General features: G+C 38.8%; 1 protein-coding gene across 9 annotated transcripts in view; it reads left to right on the top strand.

The window, feature by feature from the left end:
• The window catches only part of ANKRD28 (ankyrin repeat domain 28), a 215,163-nt gene that overhangs the window by 90,156 nt on the left and 105,221 nt on the right, over positions 1-19,786 (top strand). For 5 of the 9 annotated variants that reach the window (XM_025294166.3, XM_006048732.4, XM_044948609.2 and 2 more), the window contains one exon: positions 2,661-2,744. In XM_025294166.3, the coding sequence (XP_025149951.1) occupies positions 2,661-2,744 (84 nt within the window). Of the gene's footprint in view, positions 1-6; positions 1,543-2,660; positions 2,745-19,786 lie in introns of those variants that run through there. The other 4 variants (XM_045166825.1, XM_045166822.1, XM_045166826.1 and 1 more) reach the window with 3 other exon arrangements.

Below are 19,786 nucleotides of genomic sequence, written 5' to 3'. Positions count from 1 at the left end.
TGAAACATGTGAGCATTACTAGGCATTTCACCCTGCAGTTCTGCAGTCCTTGCTCTTCAGACTGTTGCTCAGTTGGAATGCTTCTATGGGGCCGATCCTGAGGTTCTCTATTTTTTAAGGACCTACTACTCATTTGGAGGTGTCAGTGGCGGTTTGCAAGATCATATGAGGAACAGGAAGGCATCTGAAATCGACTGAAAAGGAAAACTGTAGCGATTTTCACAGTGGAAGGAAACTATATTGGCACAGAGGCAGATGATTGAATAAAGTAGTTGGCTCAGAGAAGATGCACAGTCTGCTGTTTTTTCCTCTGAATGAAGACTCTTTGATGGAAGCTGCATTCATGTGGAGATCAAAGAAAACACTGGAATGATAAACTACTGGAGTTTTCTCCCTCTCTTTTTTAAAAATGAAAAGCCTGAAGCCGTAATTTGAGCTCAAATGCCTTCTAATTCCTTCGCAGCCTGCCTGTTCCATTAGGATTCTCCGCTAACACCGTTTCTGCTTGGTGCCTGTGCCCTTTTGCTGGAGCAGCCACAGACCACTGCCTGATGGAGGAAGAATGAACACTCTGCTTTTCCTGTGCTGTCGATGGGAATAAAGCTAACTGTTTCTTCTCTTATATGGAATATCTGGATTAATCAAGCCGTATTCTAGTACCAAGAGTCCTATTGTCTCTTGTGGTCTGACTCATTGCATGTAAATGTACTGCAGCTTTGCTATTAATGCAGAGTGTTGTTTTTTTTTTCTTTTTCAAACACAGAAAGAATTGTCAACCTCTGAGCAACATTTTGAGAGCTCTAGCTGTATTTTTTTTTTTTTTTTCTGGAGAGTATCTATATTAAACCAGCGAAGCTGAAGAAGTGGAGACAAATTAGAAGTGGAAACCGAATAGTGAGATTTTATATTTTATTTTCAATGATAAGCAAGCCAGCTGCTGGTAACTATGACCTTGCAGGCAGGAGTGGGTATAGCTGTGATCGTCTGTCTCAGCACTTGCTCCTCATCTTATTCTGTTGTGTGTGGTGCTATCACCCAGACAGTGATCTTTTTATGCAAGTGAATTTCTGTAAAACAGAGTAGTAATATGACTATTTTGGTAGCGGAAAAATAGTCTTAAATGAGCTTGTTCCGGATTCAGTTTTAGTTCTTGACATGTTGATGTGAAATTTCTTTTAAGTTTTACAGTAACCCGACAAAATAATAGAATTTGGGGTTGTTTGTTTTTTTTTTTTTTTAGGAAGTTATGTAGTTATAATTTTAAGCTTTAGTTTTTCTGATAGTACTTATTAACTTTAAAAACACCAGCTGTGCTATTTCAAGGATGATTCTAAGTGCTGTACAGAAGAGGAGGAAAAGCTACTTGTGCTCTTCCATCTGTGACTTTTATCACATAGCTTAGAATTCAGCTTTTTAAAAGAACGAATGAGTCGAGTGTGTATTGTTGTTTTGGAGGAGGTAGAAGATGAGTCTCCTGCATTCATTTGTAAATTGCCACAGGAAAATAAATCCCTACATTCTGCACCTTCGGGAAATGTATTGGTAAGATACAAGAGTTTATATGTTTACTATCTTTTACTGAACTAGCAGGGTAAATTTTATTTTTTAAGAATAAATGCAAGTTAATTTCCACTGGTTACATTAAAAACCCAAGTGAAAGCAATATAGGTGTGTGAGTGTGATGTAATATTACTTGTGTATAAATGCACACATTTCCTATTTTCACTTTTTCAGATGTTTAGATAACATTTCAGACTTTATCTCTTAATCTGTTAAAATGAGTTTAAAAAATAATTTGAGGATAGTAGGCTACAGCACCCATGTTTCAGTTTTTACTTGTGGTTTTAGAAACTGATGTGGCAAGTATGAGGAACTGTGTGTTTTAGGAAAGTTGGCTGTTGCCAGCAGCACCGAGGCACAGCCTTCTCTGTAGTGAATTTTATATATGTACATGCAGGGCTGTTACAGAAAAAGAATCAGGCTTCATCTTTAATTTTATTTTTAAAGCTTTGTCAATTAACTTTTTGTTTGAGAGTATAATGTGATACCTTATCAGAGAAGCTATATCGTTGATTAAGAACTTGTTATATTTAGACATGCATGTGTCTGCCTCTTCATGTTACTCAGATTTACAGTAATTTTTGGTCTTTGAATAGCAGTGATTTTCATCAGCTGTCAGGTTTTCTTTGGATTTTTATCTTTACACATGGAATGCTAACTCATGCAAATTATTCGGGTGCCCGAAACAGAGCTGCTCGAGGAGGCTTCCTCTGTGGGCTCCTTGTCAAATGCCTGTTTGACGAGCTGTGTCCTGCAAGTATGTGTTGAGATGTCTCACTTGTATTTATTTGGAAGATACTTTCTTCTTACCATCTGTATAAAAAAAGGTTTCCACTCATATAAAATCTAATTATGGTATTATACTACCTAATTTTGGTCATATGGAATTGATTGTTTTTTAATTAGGCCTACTCTTTTTTCCAAAGAGGAATCTTGTACTTTCATATAATTTGACTTCATGAAACTTGGTTCATGTCAAAAGCCAAGTGATTTTTGTTGTGATAGGGAAGAAAAATTTTAGATTTAAAAGTTATGTGGAAATAGCTTTAGAATCATCCATGTGGTATGATTAATGTTTTTATTACTCTCTTGTATTTTAGCCCTCACTGGTGCAAGCTATATTTAATGGAGATCCTGATGAAGTTCGAGCACTAATATTTAAGAAAGAAGATGTTAACTTTCAGGTAAAACAGTTTCACTGATACCAGCCTTGAAGCGTACTTTGCTAGAGTTGATGATTTTTTTAAAAGACCTAACACAATTCTGTAAGTTTGTCTAAGCAAAGGTAGAAAGGTCTTGAGGCAAAAAGGAAAGGACTGGATGTGTATATTCAGGGTAATTACTAAAACCTAGGACAACTAGGAGCCAGTGAAGGAATTTTGTTCCCCCAACCTTTTACTTTGAAATTTTTCACAGAAAAGTTGAAAAACTTCTTTGAATACCCATATAACCTCCCTCATTGATAACATTTGCCGTATTTGCTTTCTCTCCAATATTTACACAAGTTATTTTTATACTACACATATATTTATTCTTTTTCTGAATCCCATTTGAAAGTAAGTTACAGACGTCATGACACTTCACTGTTAAATATTCAGATGACGATTCTTTTTTGTGAACTTAAAATAAGAGACATATCTTAAATTTATAATATATCTAACTTGGTTCTGAGGTCAAATTTGCTTTCTGTAAGCAATCATGGTAAACATTATACACAAAGATGCATCTGTTTGGGTATCACAGTAAATAAAAACATTGTTTGAAAGTTCTTCAGACTTTTGAAGATACAGTGGATTTAACATTCAGGACTGATGTGAGGGACAGTTTTGGAAAGAGTGGGTATGTAGATAATTCTGTGTATGTTTCTCCAGTGGCAAAACTTTTTAATTTACTAAGCTGAGGTGGGTGAAAATATATAATTAACTGTAATAAAATCAAAATTTTTACTGTATATATTTTTACTGGAAGTTAATGTTTTCAGTATCTTTTTCATACGTTATTCACTTCTCTAAATGATGGAGAGTAGGGAGAAGTCGTGATTCATAAGGTCCCTATAGCAACAGCAAAACAGATGACCTGGAATTGATTGGCCAGTTCTAAGAAAGCCGTGTTCTGCCAGCTCATCTCCAGCTCTCATCTTTCCCCTGTTCTTTTGGACCGTGCTATCGTGACCACTTGATGTTAAGTAGATATAAGAAGTATCTTATTTTTAAGGTTGAATTAACTGAGTAAATTCGAATCGTTAGTTAAAATGATTCATCCTTACATTCTAAAATGTAACCAAAATGCTATCGTTACATTTTTCCCTTAATCATTGTGTTTAAGTTTATATTTACTGGAAACATTTACCTCATTCAGGATTTATTTTAAATGAAGTGCTGGTTACTTTATATAATTGGGGTGTCCTGGAGTGGGGTGCCATTGCCTTCTCCCTGGAGAGTATACTCAAGACAAAATAATTGTAGGGGTATACACTTAGGAAAAGGAGAAAAAGGCATTCTGTTCTATTTAACATACTGTTTTTTGTTTGTTTTAAACAGAACTAACAAATCTTATCTTATTGAGGAAGTTTGGTGTATAATCCTACTAACCATGGTTAATATCTCTATCATTATAAAGCCTCAATATAGCCAACTGCTTTTCTGCTATAATAATCAAATTATCTTAAATTTTAAAAGTTTTATACTCAAAAGATTGTTTTTGAGAATCAGTTTATTCCACTGTGATATCCTTAGAAACTGTTCTGTGTCTGTAGTGTGTGACCTCTTAACTTTTATGACTTTTCGTCTTTGCTTTTCTCCTTACAGATTCCTTTCTTTGCTTACTTTTAAAATATTGTTTGTTAACATCTGCTAGCTTGATCGCTTGTCTGAAACATAGACCCACGCTTAGAACTAAAAGCTTGGTTAGTGTTTCAAATCAGTAGACCCTTCTTGAGGGTGACTTTGTCTTTAATGATTCATGGGGTTTTGACAATTTTTTAATGGTTCCTTTCTTCTTGTGACTCTTGATAATTGACAGTATTGTCATCATCATATTTGTTAAGTCTTTGGCCATTCTTGTAATTTAGGGTGGCAATTTTTTCCCCTTATTTTTATCCTCCATGATAAGGAATTGCATAGGATTTTAAGAGGCAAGTGTATGTTTGTAATAAAACTTACACTGTTCTATAACATAAAACCTACTCATTCTGGATAGGTAATAAAATATTTTTAAGCTTTATGTCAGTGCAACAGTGGTGTTTTCTAAAATAATTTATTCAAATGAATATTTGAGAATGACATCTTTTTGAAACTTACATTTTTTAAAGTTATTTTTGTTCTTAGAGTGGGTATAAGAGTTCAGATTTGTCTCTATACTGTTAAATAAGCATTGTTATTAATTTAGGTTAGCTTCTTGAGTCATATCCTGAAGTATTGAATACTATGGACCACTAAATAGCATCTTTCTTAGTAACGTATCTGATTTTTTAAAAACTGATATAAATATTATGCGTTCATATACTTTGGTCTGAGAAGGAAGTCTTTTATTATAGAAGCTACCTGAGATGATTTCACTAGAAAATATGGGAGTTTTCTTTTTGGAGACTTTGGCCCACAAGTGGTTGACTATCTAAGTAAATACAGGAATTTGTTGCTTATACAGGAATTTAGTCCAGAACAGGGTGTTTGGGGCTTGGTTAAGACAATAATATCATGGCCCTGGGTGAGCTTCTCTCTTAGACTCTTGGCTTTCTCCTCCTGGTAAAGAGATAACTGCTGCATCCTGCACTTAAGACAAACAACCAGAAAAACTGGAAAGGAAACTCTCTGTAAATTTCCTTTTTTTCTTCTTTAATCAAGCAAAAGCTCTTTTTCAGAATCCCTACAAAACTCCCTGAGATTCCTTGGTTACAAGCCCACTGTAAACCAGTCCACCAGCAGAGGTAGAATGGGATTAGCTTTTTGCTTAGAAAAGTCATTGTTCATCACCAGGTTCATCCTGTGGCATGAGAATAGCAGCTTATCCTCAGTGATTATATTGAACTCTATCTGGAGAAAATCAGCATTTTCAGGAAGGAATAAAGGGAAATAGTTGTTTGGATAGGTAACCTAGTAGAAGATTTTTGATTGCCTAAAAACAGTTGAAATAGCAAACTTTTAGAAAAATAGGTCACTCAGATGTGGAAGAAGCACTGTATGCCAAATAGGTGGAAAAGTTAAAAAAAAAAAAATTCAAAGGAAGGTTGATATTCATAATTTAAAGAATTTAAGAAGGCTTTCTTATCTCTGCTTGCTGTTCTTTGGAACTCTGCATTCAGATGGGTGTATCTTTCCTTTCCTCTGTTGCTTTTTGCGTCTCTTCTCAAGTGAATGTTCTGCAGTGAACAATGCAAAGAAAGAGGGAAACAATAGAATGGGAAAGACTAGAGAACTCTCCAAGAAAATTTGAGATACCAAGGGAACATTTCATGCAAAGATGGGTACACTAAAGGACAGAAGCAGTATGGACCTAACAGAGGCAGAAAAGATTAAGAAGAGGTGGGAAGAATACACAGAAGAACTGTACAAAACAGATCTTAATGACCCGGAAAACCAACATGGTGTGATCACTCGCCTAGAGCCAAACATCTTGGAGTGCGAAGTCTAGTGGGCCTTAGGAAGCTCATCTACGAACAAAGCTAGTGGAGATGGTAGAATTCCAGCTGAGCCATTTCCAATCCTAAAAGATGATGCTGTGAAAGTGCTGCACTCAATATGCCAGCAAATTTGGAAAACTTAGCAGTGGCCACAGAACTGGAAAAGGTCAGTTTTCATTCCAATCCCAAAGAAAGGCAATGCCAAAGACTGTTCAAACTACCACACAATTGCACTCATCTCACATGCTAGCAAGGTAATGCTCAAAATCCTTTAAGCTAGGTTTCAACAGTATGTGAACAAAAAACTTCCAGATGTACCAGCTGGATTTAGAAAAGGCAGGGGAACCAGAGATCAAATTGCCAACATCCGCTGGATCATAGAAAAAGCAAAAGGATTCCAGAAAAAAACCTGTTTCATTGACTATGCTAAAGCCTTTGACTCTGTGGATCACAACAAACTGGAAAATTTTCTTAAAAGATGGAAATACCAAACCATCATACCTGCCTCCTGTGAAATCTGTATGCAGATCAAGAAATAACAGTTAGAATTGGTCATGGAACAGTGAACTGGTTCAAAATTCGGAAAGGAGTACATGAAGGCTGTATATCGTCACCCTGCTTGTTATATGCCAAGTGCAGGGCTGGATGAAACGCAGGCTAGAATCAGGATCACCAGGAAAAATAACAGTAACCTCAGATATGCAGATGACACTACCCTAATGGCAGAAAGTGAAGAGAAACTAAAGAGCCTCTTGATGAAAGTGAAAGAGGCGAGTGAAAAGCTGGCTTAAAACTCGAAAAAACAAAGATCATTGCATCTAGTCCCGTCCCTTTCATGGCAAATAGATGGGGAAACAGTGGAAACAGTGAGAGACTTTATTTTCTTGGGCTCTAAAATCACTGTAGATCATGACTGCAGCCATGAAATGAAAAGACGCTTACTCCTTGGAAGAAAAGCTATGGCAGACCTAGACAGCCTATTAAAAAGCAGAGTCATCACTTTGCTGGCAGAGGTCGGTATGGTTCTTCCATTAGTGATGTACATATGTGAGAGTTGGACCATAAAGAAGGCTGAGCGCTAAAGAATTGATGCTTTTGAACTGTAGTGCTGGAGAAGGCTCTTTACAGTCCCTTGGACAGCAAGGAGATCCAACCAGTCCATCCTAAAGGAAATCAACCCTGAATATTCACTGGAAGAGACTGATGCTGAAGCTGAAGCTTCAGTACTCTGGACAGGCCAGCTGATGCAAAGAGCTGATGCATTGGAAAAGACCTTAATGCTGGAAAGATTGAGGGCAGAAGGAGAAAGGGGTGACAGAGGATGAGATGGTTGGATGGCATATTGACTCAATGGCTGTAAGTTTGAGCAAACTGGGAGACAATGAAGGACAGGGAAGCCTGGTGTGCTGCAATCCATGGGGTCGCAAAGAGTTGAATATGACTGAACAACTGAACAGCAACAATGTAAAGAACAGTTTACAAGATATTTGAACAGGAATATAATTTGAAAGGTCTAAGTGCTTCTTAGACCTTATTGTGAAAGTGAAAGTTGCTCAGTTGTGTCTGACTCTTTGTGACCTCATAGACTATATAGTCCATGGAATTCTCCAGGCCAGAATATTGGAGTGGGTAGCCTTTCCTCTTCTCCAGGGGATCATCCCAAGCCAGGAATCAAACCCAGGTCTCCCTCATTGCAGGCAGACTCTTTACCAGCTGAGCCACAAATCCATTTTACTCTTTAGGACTCACTTTTGTTGTAAAATGTGTAGGTTTACATTAACGGCCCTCATGGTTTTTTTCACACCCTAAACTTAAAGGCACTAAAAATGTCAGACGAATGATCTGCTTTTGTCCAGAAGTTTTCATTTGTGTTTTCAGATTTATATGGCAATAATAATAATACCTTTCCCTAGTATTATCAGAATTTAATGCCATATTATGGAGCCCAAATAATTTGAAATATTAATTACACATTTCAGAGGAAAGGTATGACTTTATTAGAAAATTTTCCACAAGCAGGAATTATTTTTTTCTATCCAGAGTAACATAAATTGGTGTTAATTATTGAGTTTGTATTTCAGAGGCAGCAGTGTGCCTAAACCTTTTTATGGTTACTTGCTGTAACTCACACAACAATCTTGTAAAGTTGGTAGGTTGACATTTCCATCCCAGCAATAGGTGACAAAAATAAAACTCAGGAAGTGTTTAGCAGAACAGAATTTGAACCTATGTGGATTTGACAGAACCTGGGGAAGTTAAAAAGTAAATTCGAGATATTTGTTTCTTTTGCCAAATAGTGCCATAAAACAGTAATGGTTTTAAAAAAAATGGATTTTTTTCCCCCTAAAAGTTAACGTCCACATTCTGTATACAAATGTAATCCTAAATTTCATAATCAAATACTGGTAAATTTTAGCATTGCAAATAAGTGAATAAACAAGCCTCCCTTAGTGCCATAGTTTTGGGCTGGATAAAAATGTCATTCAAAGTAGTATCAAACCAGGGGTAATTATAATCCAGCCAACAGTGCTTTCAGTGTTTAAATCAGAGGAAGTCTTAGATTATGAATTCTGTGACTGTGACCCTTTTTAAACTCAGAAGAGTTGATTTAAGAACTAGTCAGTAGATCTTGCCTGTATCATATAAGCTTGATAATTTTGAAAATGCTACCTTGTATATTTTGCATATTGGTTTCTAAATTTAGATGTACTTTTTTATTGAAAATTTTTTAGAATTGATTTTGCCAAAGTAGTCTTAAAAATACTGACGTCTGTTAAGCTTTCAAAAATACTTTCTGGGATCATGGAAATGAGGTTGCTTTACTCTCTCAGATGAAGTTGTTTGGCAAATACATACGTGTGCATATGTGTGTGTGTGTACATCACACAAGCAGATCGTTTGTTTTTAGTATTATTGTAATAAGATTGTTGGCAGTTCACACAAAGTAGTAAACCATAAGTTTACACAAGTTGCCTGAACTCCACCCACCCTCATTCTTCAGTGTTCTCTAGCCTTTTCTAGAAATTACTAAGAAAAACCCTAATCTTTAACAAATCTTTCTGGTGACCACACGTTGCTTCTGCTGGCTGTCAGCACACCAAGCTGTTCATGTTCTGGAAGAGGTCTTTAACAGCCTCTTCTCTCAGTTTGCTTGAGGTTACTACGGGTACTCTCTGTCCCCAGAACGTATGTGTGTGCCTAATCTTTTGCAGCTTTTCACAGTAATTGGTATTGGAGCCCACAAACCCCCAGCCCACCTCACGTGCACCCACACAGTTCCCAGCTGGCCTCCACTGAGCATGTGGTAAAGCAGGGAAGGATTGGAGAGAGAAGAGCCATCTTAGCTCCCACCCTTGAGAGGGTCACCTGTAGTTTCTCCATCCCGAAATACTGCACCTCTCCTCTGTTCTTGCTAGTGCTTCTAGGTTTCAGCCTCAGACTTTCAAAGTTTCTTTACCAGCGTCCAGCTTTCCTCCAGGATCCATAAATGAGCCTATGTTCCGTGTCGTTGCCTGTGAATGTCTTATTATGATAGTCCTGAAACAAAGAAAGTTTTGTCCAATGAAACCAGCAGTTTTTGCAGCTAGAAACTGATGGTGACTTATCTCTGATGGTGACTTATCTCTGTATTCCACTAACTACTTTTTATTTAACATATATTTTCCCCCATTTTTCCTTTTTTTTTTTATCCACAATGTATTTGGAGAATTAGTCCATACTAGCCCACTCTAGTACTCTTGCCTGGAAAATCCCATGGATGGAAGAGCCTGGTAGGCTGCAGTCCATGGAGTCGCTAAGAGTCGGACATGACTGAGTGACTTTACTTTCACTCTTCACTTTCATGCTTTGGAGAAGGAAATGGCAACCCACTCCAGTGTTCTTGCCTGGAGAATCCCAGGGACGGGGGAGCCTGGTGGGCTGCCGTCTATGGGGTCACACAGAGTCAGACACGACTGAAGCGACTTGGCAGCAGCAGCAGCGTAGAGAGAGCTTCCTTATTCCTTATATTCACATAGTTCTGCTCTTATGTGTTTATAAGAATTTATTTAATCGGTCCCCCTCTTAGAGGACATTTGAGTTATTTTTAGTCTTGCTGATTGGTAGTAAATGAGATAAATTCACCAGGTAAAGAAAAATTCTAATGAGCAAGCAGAATTTTTATTTAATTAATAGTTTTTTTTAAGTGAAAGGTTTATTTAGGGAAATACATAATCCATAGATGGGGCTTCCCTGGTGACTTAGTGGTAAAGAATCTGCCTGCAGTGCGGGAGACGTGGGTTCAGTTCCTGGGTCAGGAAGATCATCTGGAGGAGGAAATGACAACGCATTCCAGTATTCTTGCCTAGAAAGTCCCATGGGCAGAGAAGCCTTGTAGGCTACAGTCCGTGGGGCTGCAAAGTCGGACATGACTGAGCACATATGCACACACACTTCATAGACAGAGTGTAGGCTGACTCAGAAGATGAGCACATGCTAGCAAAACTTTTATAATATTGGAATTTATTATGAGTTATTATAAATATATTATCAGCTTCCCAAATAGACTAAATGCTCTGTAAGTTCTTTATTTGAAGCAGTTTTAATGGACATGTTTATGTAAATTGATGGTAGATAAATAATGGTAAATATATAACAAAAATGTCATAGATTGTGTCCTGAATTTTAGACTGAGCTGAACTTGCTAATTGCTCTGATAAGTCTCAATTAGTGCCTCAGTCTTTTTTTATATTTTATTGAGATATAGTTGACATGCAGTAAGTTACATATATTTGAAGTGTACAATTTTATAAGTTTTGATATGGGTGTACGCCTGTGAAGCCATCACCACAGTCAAGATAGTTAACATTCCTATTATTCTCAAAAGATTCTGTTTGCCCCCGACCTCTGATCTACTTTGTGTCACTAGATATTAACTTGAATGCTTTATACGGTAGGTCCTTCTTTTGTCTAGCTCCTTTAACTCAGCATAACTATTCTGAAATTCATCCATCTTGAGGCGTATGCTAATAGTTCATTACTTTCTGTTGCTGAATAGTATTCATTTGTATTGATATACACAGTTTGTTTATCCACTCACCTGTTGATAGAGTTTGAGGGATTTTTTTGTTGTTGTTACAAATAAAGCTGCTTTGAAGGTATGTCTACAAGTCTTTGTATGAACATATGCTTTCCCTTCTCTTGGGTAAATATCTAGTGGCAGAATGTTTGGACCATATGGTAGGTGTATGTTTCACTTTTTAAGAAACTGCCAACTGTTTCCAAACTGGATCAACCGTTATACATTCCCACCAGCAGGACCTGAGAATTCCAGTTTTTTCCACATCCTACCAATGTTTGGTATGATTAGTGTTTTCTAATCTTAAACATTCTAATAGATGAGTATCTCACTGTAGCTTTGATTTACATTTCTGAGATAACTCATGATGTTGAGCATCTTTTCATTGCTCCTAGGGAGTCTTTATATCCTTTCAGAAATGTCTTTTCAGATGTTTTTGGTAGTATTTTGTCTTACTAGATGGTTTCTTACTCTTGAGTTTTGAGAGCTCTTTATGTGTTCTGAACACAAATCCTCAATCTGTGGCTTTATTTTCACTCTTATGAGTGTTTTTGGAGAGCAGAGGTTTAAAAATTTGATGATATCCAGTTTATCAATTTATTCTTTTATGGATTTTCATTTTGGTGATATGTAAAAAAAAAAAATCTGTATCTCAGTGTCACATAGATTTTCTCCTATCTTCTAAAAGTTTTGTTGTTGTTGTTGTTCATTCACCGAGTCATGTCCGACTCTGTGAGCTGTAGCACGCCAGGCTCCTCTGTCCTTCACTGTCTCCCGGAGTTTGCTTAAATTCATGTCCATTGAGTAGGTGATGCTAGCTGACCATCTCATCCTCTGTCTCCCCCTTCTCCTTTTGCCTTCAGTCATTCCTAGTGTCAAAGGCTTTTCCAGTGAGTCAGCCCTTCTCATCATGTGACCAGAGTATTAGATTCCCAGCTTCAACATCAGTCCTTCCAATGAATATTCAGGGTTGATTTCCTTCAAGATTGCCTAGTTTGATCTCCTTGCAGTCCAAGGAACTCTCAAGAGTCTTCTCCAGCACCACAGTTTGAAAGCATCAATTCTTCAGCGCTCAGCCTTCTTTATGGGCCAGCTCGCAAACATCTGTACATGACTACTGGAAAAACCATAGCTTGACTGTATGAACCTTTGTTGGCAAAGGAATGTGTCTGCTTTTTAATATGCTGTCTAGTTTTGTCATAGCTTTACTTCCAAGGAGCAAGCATTTTTTAATTTCATGGCTGCAGTCACCATCTGCAGTGATTTTGGAGCCCAAGAAAATAAAATCTGTCACTGTTTCCATTATTTTACCTTCTTTTTGCCATGAAGTGATGGGACCTGATGCCATGATCTTCGTTTACTGAGTGTTGAGTTTTAAGCCAGCTTTTTCATCTCCTCTTTCACTCTCATCAAGAGCCTCTTTAGTTCCGCTTCGTTTTCTGCCATGAGAGTAGTATCATGTGCATATCTGAGGTTATTGATATTTTTCCCAGCAATCTTGATTCCAGTTTGTGCTTCATCCAGCCCAGCATTTTGTGTGATGTACTCTGTTTATAAGTTAAATAAGCAGAGTGACAATATACAGTTTTGTTGTACCCCTTTCCCAGTTTTGAACCAGTCATTTGTTCCATGTCTGCTTGTAACTGTTGCTTCTTGACCTGCGTACATGTTTCTCAGGAGACAGGTAAGGTGGTCTGATATTCTCATCTCTTTAAGCGTTCTCCACAGTTTGTTGTGATCCACACAGTCAAAGACTTTAGTGTAGTCAGTGAAGCAGAAGTAGATAAATTTTACATTTAGATCTATAGTCTGAGTTAATAATTGCATGTGATACAGGGTATACATCAAAGTTCATTTTTTTAATATATGGATATATCCAGTTGTTAACATACCTGTTGAAAATGAGAGTTCCCCAGCAGCCTGGTGGTTTTGGATTCCAAACTTGTAGTGACGTGGCCTAGGTTCACTCAGTCCCTCATTGGGAACCACACAGCATGGTTCCCTCCCTCCTCCCCCCAAAATCTTGAAAACTCTGTGCTTCTTCACTGAATTGCCTTTCATCTTATTAAAGTCAGCCGTGCCTGTGTGTGTGGATCTGCTATGGACGCTGTCATGTCCCGTTGATGTTTGTCTGGCTCCACACCAGTACCACACTGCTATGATAGCCGAGTTTTATAGTAAGTCTTGAAATTACCAGCTTTTTTCTCCTTCAAGATTCTTTTGGCTATTCTAGGTCAATTGCATTTCTATGTGAATTTTAGAATCAGCTTGTCAGTTTCTTGAGGAAGAAAGAAATCAGGCTTGTGTTAATCTATAGATCAGCTTGGCAAAAATTAAAATTTTAGCAGTATTGAGTCTCCTTACCTTTGAGCAACTTATATATTTCTCTATTTAGGTCATTTTTAATTTCCCTCAGCAAATTTTTTAATTCCACTTTTACTTTTTTTTTTTCAGATTTGTCCATATCTTACACATTTTGTTCCTACTATAAATGTTGTTTAATTTCAAAATAGAATAATTTTTCCCCACTCCTGAGGTAATTTTTCCTGAGTACATTGCCCAAGGCTCTGAGAGTGGTAAGTTTCTCAAACCTGGCTGGTAGGAACAGTACACAGTTCCCTGTGTGAGGACTGAGTACTGTCTCCTCTGATGCGTGCGTTCCTGTTGGCAATGATATGCACTGCTGTGTTAAGTCACTTCTTCGTGTCCAACTCTGAACTCATGGACTATAGCCCGCCAGGCTCCACTGTCCATGGGGTTCTCCAAGCAAGAATACTGGAGTGGGTTGCCATTTCCTTATCACCTCCAAATTGTGTTTTTTGTTGGGATGCATGAGTGTGTGTGAAAAATCTTTCATATTACAATGATTCGTGGCCCTCCCAAGGGCCAAAGAACATAAATTAGGTACACAGTCATTAAAATTTCCTCAAGGCAATTAGGAAAGAGTAGTCTAAAAAGTCTCTTGGGTTCAAGTGATAAAGAAAAAAAGATTGAAAAGCACTGCTTTTATCATTTTGGGTGGTTCTTTTCACAAGTCTCCACTCGTTACAAGTCCCTTGCACATGTGCTGCTCAGTTCTTAGCACAAAGGATATTGTGCAGGTCTCTAGGATTCTCTTTTTGCATCATCTCTCCACTCTGATACTCTGCCCTGAGAATTCTTATCCTGGTTTTCTCCCCAGACTGCCAGCTCTGTCTCTTCAGCTCAGGGAAATATGCCTATTAAAAATATACTTAGCTCTGTAAAAGCCATTGAGAAGCATTTTACTGATTGAAGCAGCTGACATTCCAGGGAGTGTTTTCACACTTGCACCTTACATGTTTTGTGGAATGGCAATTTTCTATGATAGTCCAGCAGTCTTTTTGAAAAAGAATTTTTCTACATTAGTTTTCAAAACAATTGTGTTGTATCTGATAATTAAAATTGCCCATTCATAGATGGCATCACCTTTGCCTCCTCTTACTCTTATTGATATGGAATTTTGGTGTTTTTTTCTTTCTTTTTTTTTTTTCTAAATGAAAAGCAAGTAAGCCTTAGCCTAGGAATATCTGATTGCTGCTAAATGTGTACACCAGAGAGTAAATTCAATGTTTAGGATGCTCTGTGGACTTGTCATTTTAATATTACTACTGATAGAGCAATATCTAGATTACAACATGAATTAAAACTAGATTCAAAACTTCTTAAATAGAATTTGCTCCAGGGCAAGAATCAAGCCTTCGATTGTGTAAGATGGATAGCACTGGAAAGGGATTTTGGAGGTATAGTAGTTATGTCATTCATCTGAGACCCCTGGAGTTTGATGTGGTCACTTGCATTTAGCAGAGATAGCTTACGAGCCTCATTTTCTTAATGTCCAGTTCCGTTTTCTGTCCGTGTTGTCCCCACTGGCTTCTCACCCCTGTTTCTGCCCAGTGACTTATGATTAGAACAAATGTCTTAGCGTTTCTCTTGTAGCTGTAAGTGTGTAAGCCCTTGGTAAATATTTAGTAGTCTGACTTGATAGAATTTGGCGTGCTGGTTCACTCCCTTAACAACAATGTGCTGTCAGTTGTGCCGGGTCCCGGGGAGACCATCATGCATGCTGTTCCCCGTGTCGCTGATGCTCTGTCCCGGCTCTGGGGGTCAGCTGTGCCCACATTGCTCTCAGCTCTCTCTGTCTCGCCTTCCACTTCTGTTCATTCTACAAGTTGCAGCTCGTGGCAGTCAGGGTGCTTCCAGTGGTCCACAAAGTCCTCCTTTCCTGGTGTACATATCCTGTAGAATCCCCTGTACTGTAAATATGATAGGATGGCACTCGTGTGAGTCTGTGACATCTGGCACAGTTGACTTTCCAAAGGTGAGATTAGCTGGGTGGGCCTGACCTAATGATGTGAACTGTTTAAATCTGGGTCTAGAGTCAGAAACAAAGGGAGTAAGGAATGTGATATGAGACAGATTCTCTGTTGTTGGTTTTGAAGATGGAGGGGCCACAGGTCAACGATTGTCTGTGGGAGCAGAAGGAAGGAACCTTCTGGTTGGTAGTCAGGAAGGAAGATTGGAACTTCAGTCTCACAACCACAGGAACCAGATTTTGCCTGAATGAGCCTTGGAAGTGAATTCTTCCTTAGTCAGCCGTCCTTTTGTGAGCACAGCCCATTGACACCTTGGTTCCAGCTTTGCGAGCTACCCTCAGCAGAGAACCCAGCCAACACCATACCTGGACTTCTACCCTACAGAACTCTAACCAGTAGATGATTATTGCTTTAAGCTGCTGTACTTATGGTCATTTCTTATGCTGCAATACAAAATGAATATAAGGTTTAAGTGTCTCTTTTTATGGAGCACCTTTCCTGGCCCCCCGGGTGGTTATTATGTCACCCCAATCAGATGGCTGTATTGCTTTGAACGTCTTTGTAACATCTTAATTTAGTTGTGTCATGTTCAGTAACTCTCTGGAGATAGACACCTTGTTTGAAATCTCTGTATTTACACCCAGTATAGTCATCCCTCATCGGTAGACTGTTGGTTCTAGGAACTCCCCACTGTTACCCTATCTCATCTGCCAGATAGCCAAAATCTGTGCATGCTCAACAAGACCCTTGTATGAAATAGTAGTATATGCCATTTGTATAACCCATATACACCCTCCCATTCTCCCATATACTTTAAATCATCTCTAGATGACTTACAATATCTAATACAGCATAAATACTATGTATATAGTTGTAAATACAATGTAAATGCTATGTATAGCTGCTGGCCTGAGACAAATTCAAGTTTTGATTTAGGGAACTTTCTGGAATTTTTTTTCTCAAGTATTTATGATCCAGGTATACAAAGGACTGACTATAGGTTCAATTCTGTTCAGTTGCTCAGTCGTGTCTGACTCTTTGTGACCCCATGGACTGCAGCACGCCAGGCTTCACTGTCCATCACCAACTCCTGGAGCTTGCTCGAACTCATGCCCATCGAGTCAGTGATGCCATCCAACCATCTCATCCTCTGTCTTCCCCTTCTCCTCCCACCTTCAATCTTTCCCAACATCAGGGTCTTTTCAGATGAATCAGTTCTTTGCATCAGGTGGCCAGAGTATTGGAGCTTCAGCTTCAGCATCAGTCCTTCCCAATGAATATTAAGGACTGATTTCCTTTAGGATGCCCTGGTTCCTTGCAGTCCAAGGAACTCTCAAGAGTCTTCTCCTAACACCACAGTTCAAAAGCATCAGTTCTTCGATGCTCAGCTTTCTTTATGGTCCAACTCTCACATTCATACATGACTACTGGAAAAACCATAGCTTTGACTAGATGGACCTTTGTCATCAAAGTGATGTCTCTGCTTTTTAATATGCCATCTAGGTTGGTCTTAGCTTTTCTTCCAAGGAGTAAGCGTCTTTTAATTTCATGGCTGCAGTCACCATCTGCAGTGATTTTGGAGCCCAAGAAAATAAAATCTGTCACTGTTTCCATTTTTTCACCTTCTATTTGCCATGAAGTAATGGGACCGGATGGATGCCATGATCTTTGTTTTTTGAGTGTTGAGTTTTAAGCCAGCTTTTTCAAGCTCTCCTCTTTGACTCTCATCAAGAGACTTTTTAGTTCCTCTTCGCTTTCTGCCATAAGGGTGGTGTCATCTGCATATTTGAGGTTATTGGTATTTCTCCCAGCAGTTTTGATTCCAACTTGTGCTTCATCCAGCCCAGCATTTTGCGTGATGTATTCTGCGTATAAGTTAAATAATCAAGGTGACAATATACAGCCTTGATACACTCCTTTCCCAATTTGGAAGCAGTCTGTTGTTCCATATCCGGTTCTAAATATTGCTTCTTTACCTGCATACAGATTTCTCAGGAGGCAGGTAAGGTGATCTGGTATTCCCATCTCTTATTAAAGAATTTTCCACACTTTGTTGTAGTGTCAGACTTTATTTTTTGGGGCTCCCAAATCACTGCAGATGGTGACTGCAGCCATGAAATTAAAAGACGCTTACTCCTTGGAAGGAAAGTTATGACCAACCTAGATAGCATATTCAAAGCAGAGACATTACTTTGCCAACAAAGGTCCATCTAGTCAAGGCTGTGGTTTTTCCAGCGGTCATGTATGGATATGAGAGTTGGACTGTGAAGAAGGCTGAGCGCCGAAGAATTGATGCTTTTGAACTGTGGTGTTGGAGAAGACTCTTGAGAGTCCCTTGGACTGCAAGGAGATCCAACCAGTCCATTCTGAAGGAGATCAGCCCTGGGATTTCTTTGGAAGGAATGATGCTAAAGCTGAAACTCCAGTACTTTGGCCACGTCATGCAAAAAGTTGACTCATTGGAAAAGACTCTGATGCTGGGAGGGATTGGGGGCAGGAGGAGAAGGGGACGACAGAGGATGAGGTGGCTGGATGGCATCACTGACTCGATAGACGTGAGTCTGAGTGAACTCCAGGAGTTGGTGATGGACAGGGAGTTCTGGCGTGCTGCGATTCATGGGGTCGCAAAGAGTCGGATGCGACTGAACTGAACTGAATACAGTCAAAGGCTTTGGCGTAGTGAATAAAGCAGAAGTAGATGTTTTTCTGGAACTCTCTTGCTTTTTCTGTCATCTGATGGCTGTTGGCAATTTGATCTCTGTTTCCTCTGCCTTTTCTAAATCCAGCTTGAACATCTGGAAGTTCTTGGGTCACGTGCTATTGAAGCCTTTCTTGGAGAATTTTGAGCATTACTTTGCTAGTGTGTGAGAGGCGTGCAGTTATGTGGTAGTTTGAACATTCTTTGGCATTTCCTTTCTTTGGTATTGGAATGAAAACTGACCTCTTCAGTCCTGTGTAGCCATTTGTAAAGTGTTAGAAATGAATGAATATTAAGACATAATCTTCGACTTCAGCAGGTTTATAACCTTGAGTTTGGCTGTGTTGTTGTAGGTGTTTTCCTTTGTGTCAGGCGTATGTTGGTTTTGATTTTAGGACAGGAGCAATCTTCTGTCAGTTGTTGTTTAATCTCTTACGTCGTGTTAAACTCTTTGTGACTCCATAAACTCCAGGCCACTAGGCTTCTCTGTCCATGGGATTTCCTGGGCAAGAATGCTGGAGCGGGTTGCCGTTTCCTTCTCCAAGGATCGAACCCTCATCTCCTGCGTTGGCAGGCAGATGCTTTACCACTGAGCCACCAGGGAAGCCCCTACTACTGTCAGTTGCCCAAGTCCTTTGAGGTAAACTGGCTTCCTTTCTTGTATTGCCATCAGTACTTGCTTAGACAGTTCAAATCACTTTAACATAGGAAGGGTGAATTCTTTAAAAAAGAAAAAAAAAAAGGAGGGGACCAAAACCAGAAAATACGTGCACTTGAAATGCAGGCAAGCAAAGGCTCTTATAAAGAGTAATCTTACCATATGCCCCATTCTGCTAGAGGTCTGTCAGGAATACTGACTTTAAAGGGGACAGCGGGAGGTGGGCTTGCTCTGCCTTGTTCTCTGCCAAAGGCTCCCTCAGTGCTGAGGGATGGATGTTGGTTCTTAAGGAAGGCATTTAATTAAGTTTTTAACATTGCATTTCCCTGACAACCCTCAAAAGCCAAACTTTACTGTTGAATGACAAGTCTAACTCATAATCAGTAAATAAAAGTAAAGTTTGCAGGATTGCTGAGCAAAGCTCACAAGCAGCACAGGAAACAATAGAAAGGTCACAGGTGAAGAGGGGATTCATGGACGTTACTCTGTATTAAGAACTGCCTAATAAAGCCAAGAACTGTGTAATAAAACCATTTCTTGATAATATGGGCTTCAGTTTTCATTCAGGTCATGCTGCCAGAACAGCACACAAAAACAAGTCTAGCTACCTAATACATTGGTAAACCGAAGAACCTGTACTAGCCAGAGTCAGATTTGGGGAAGGAAACTTCTGGTGTTCCATCCCATCCCAAATTATGTATTCACAAATAAAATATTTTAGATGATAATTTTAGAATATCTACCGTGAAAGTGAATGATTTGAGTCAATTAAACAAATACACATTTTCATTAAATTACAATGATGAAACCTTGAGATATTTTTTCATATCTTAGTATAATTACTTTTGGAGGAAAACATGTA

This window comes from Bubalus bubalis, chromosome 1 (assembly GCF_019923935.1).
Source record: "Bubalus bubalis isolate 160015118507 breed Murrah chromosome 1, NDDB_SH_1, whole genome shotgun sequence".
NCBI lineage: Eukaryota > Metazoa > Chordata > Mammalia > Artiodactyla > Bovidae > Bubalus > Bubalus bubalis.
Note: the sequence above shows the minus strand (reverse complement) of the source record. Positions and strands in the feature narration are given on the sequence as shown.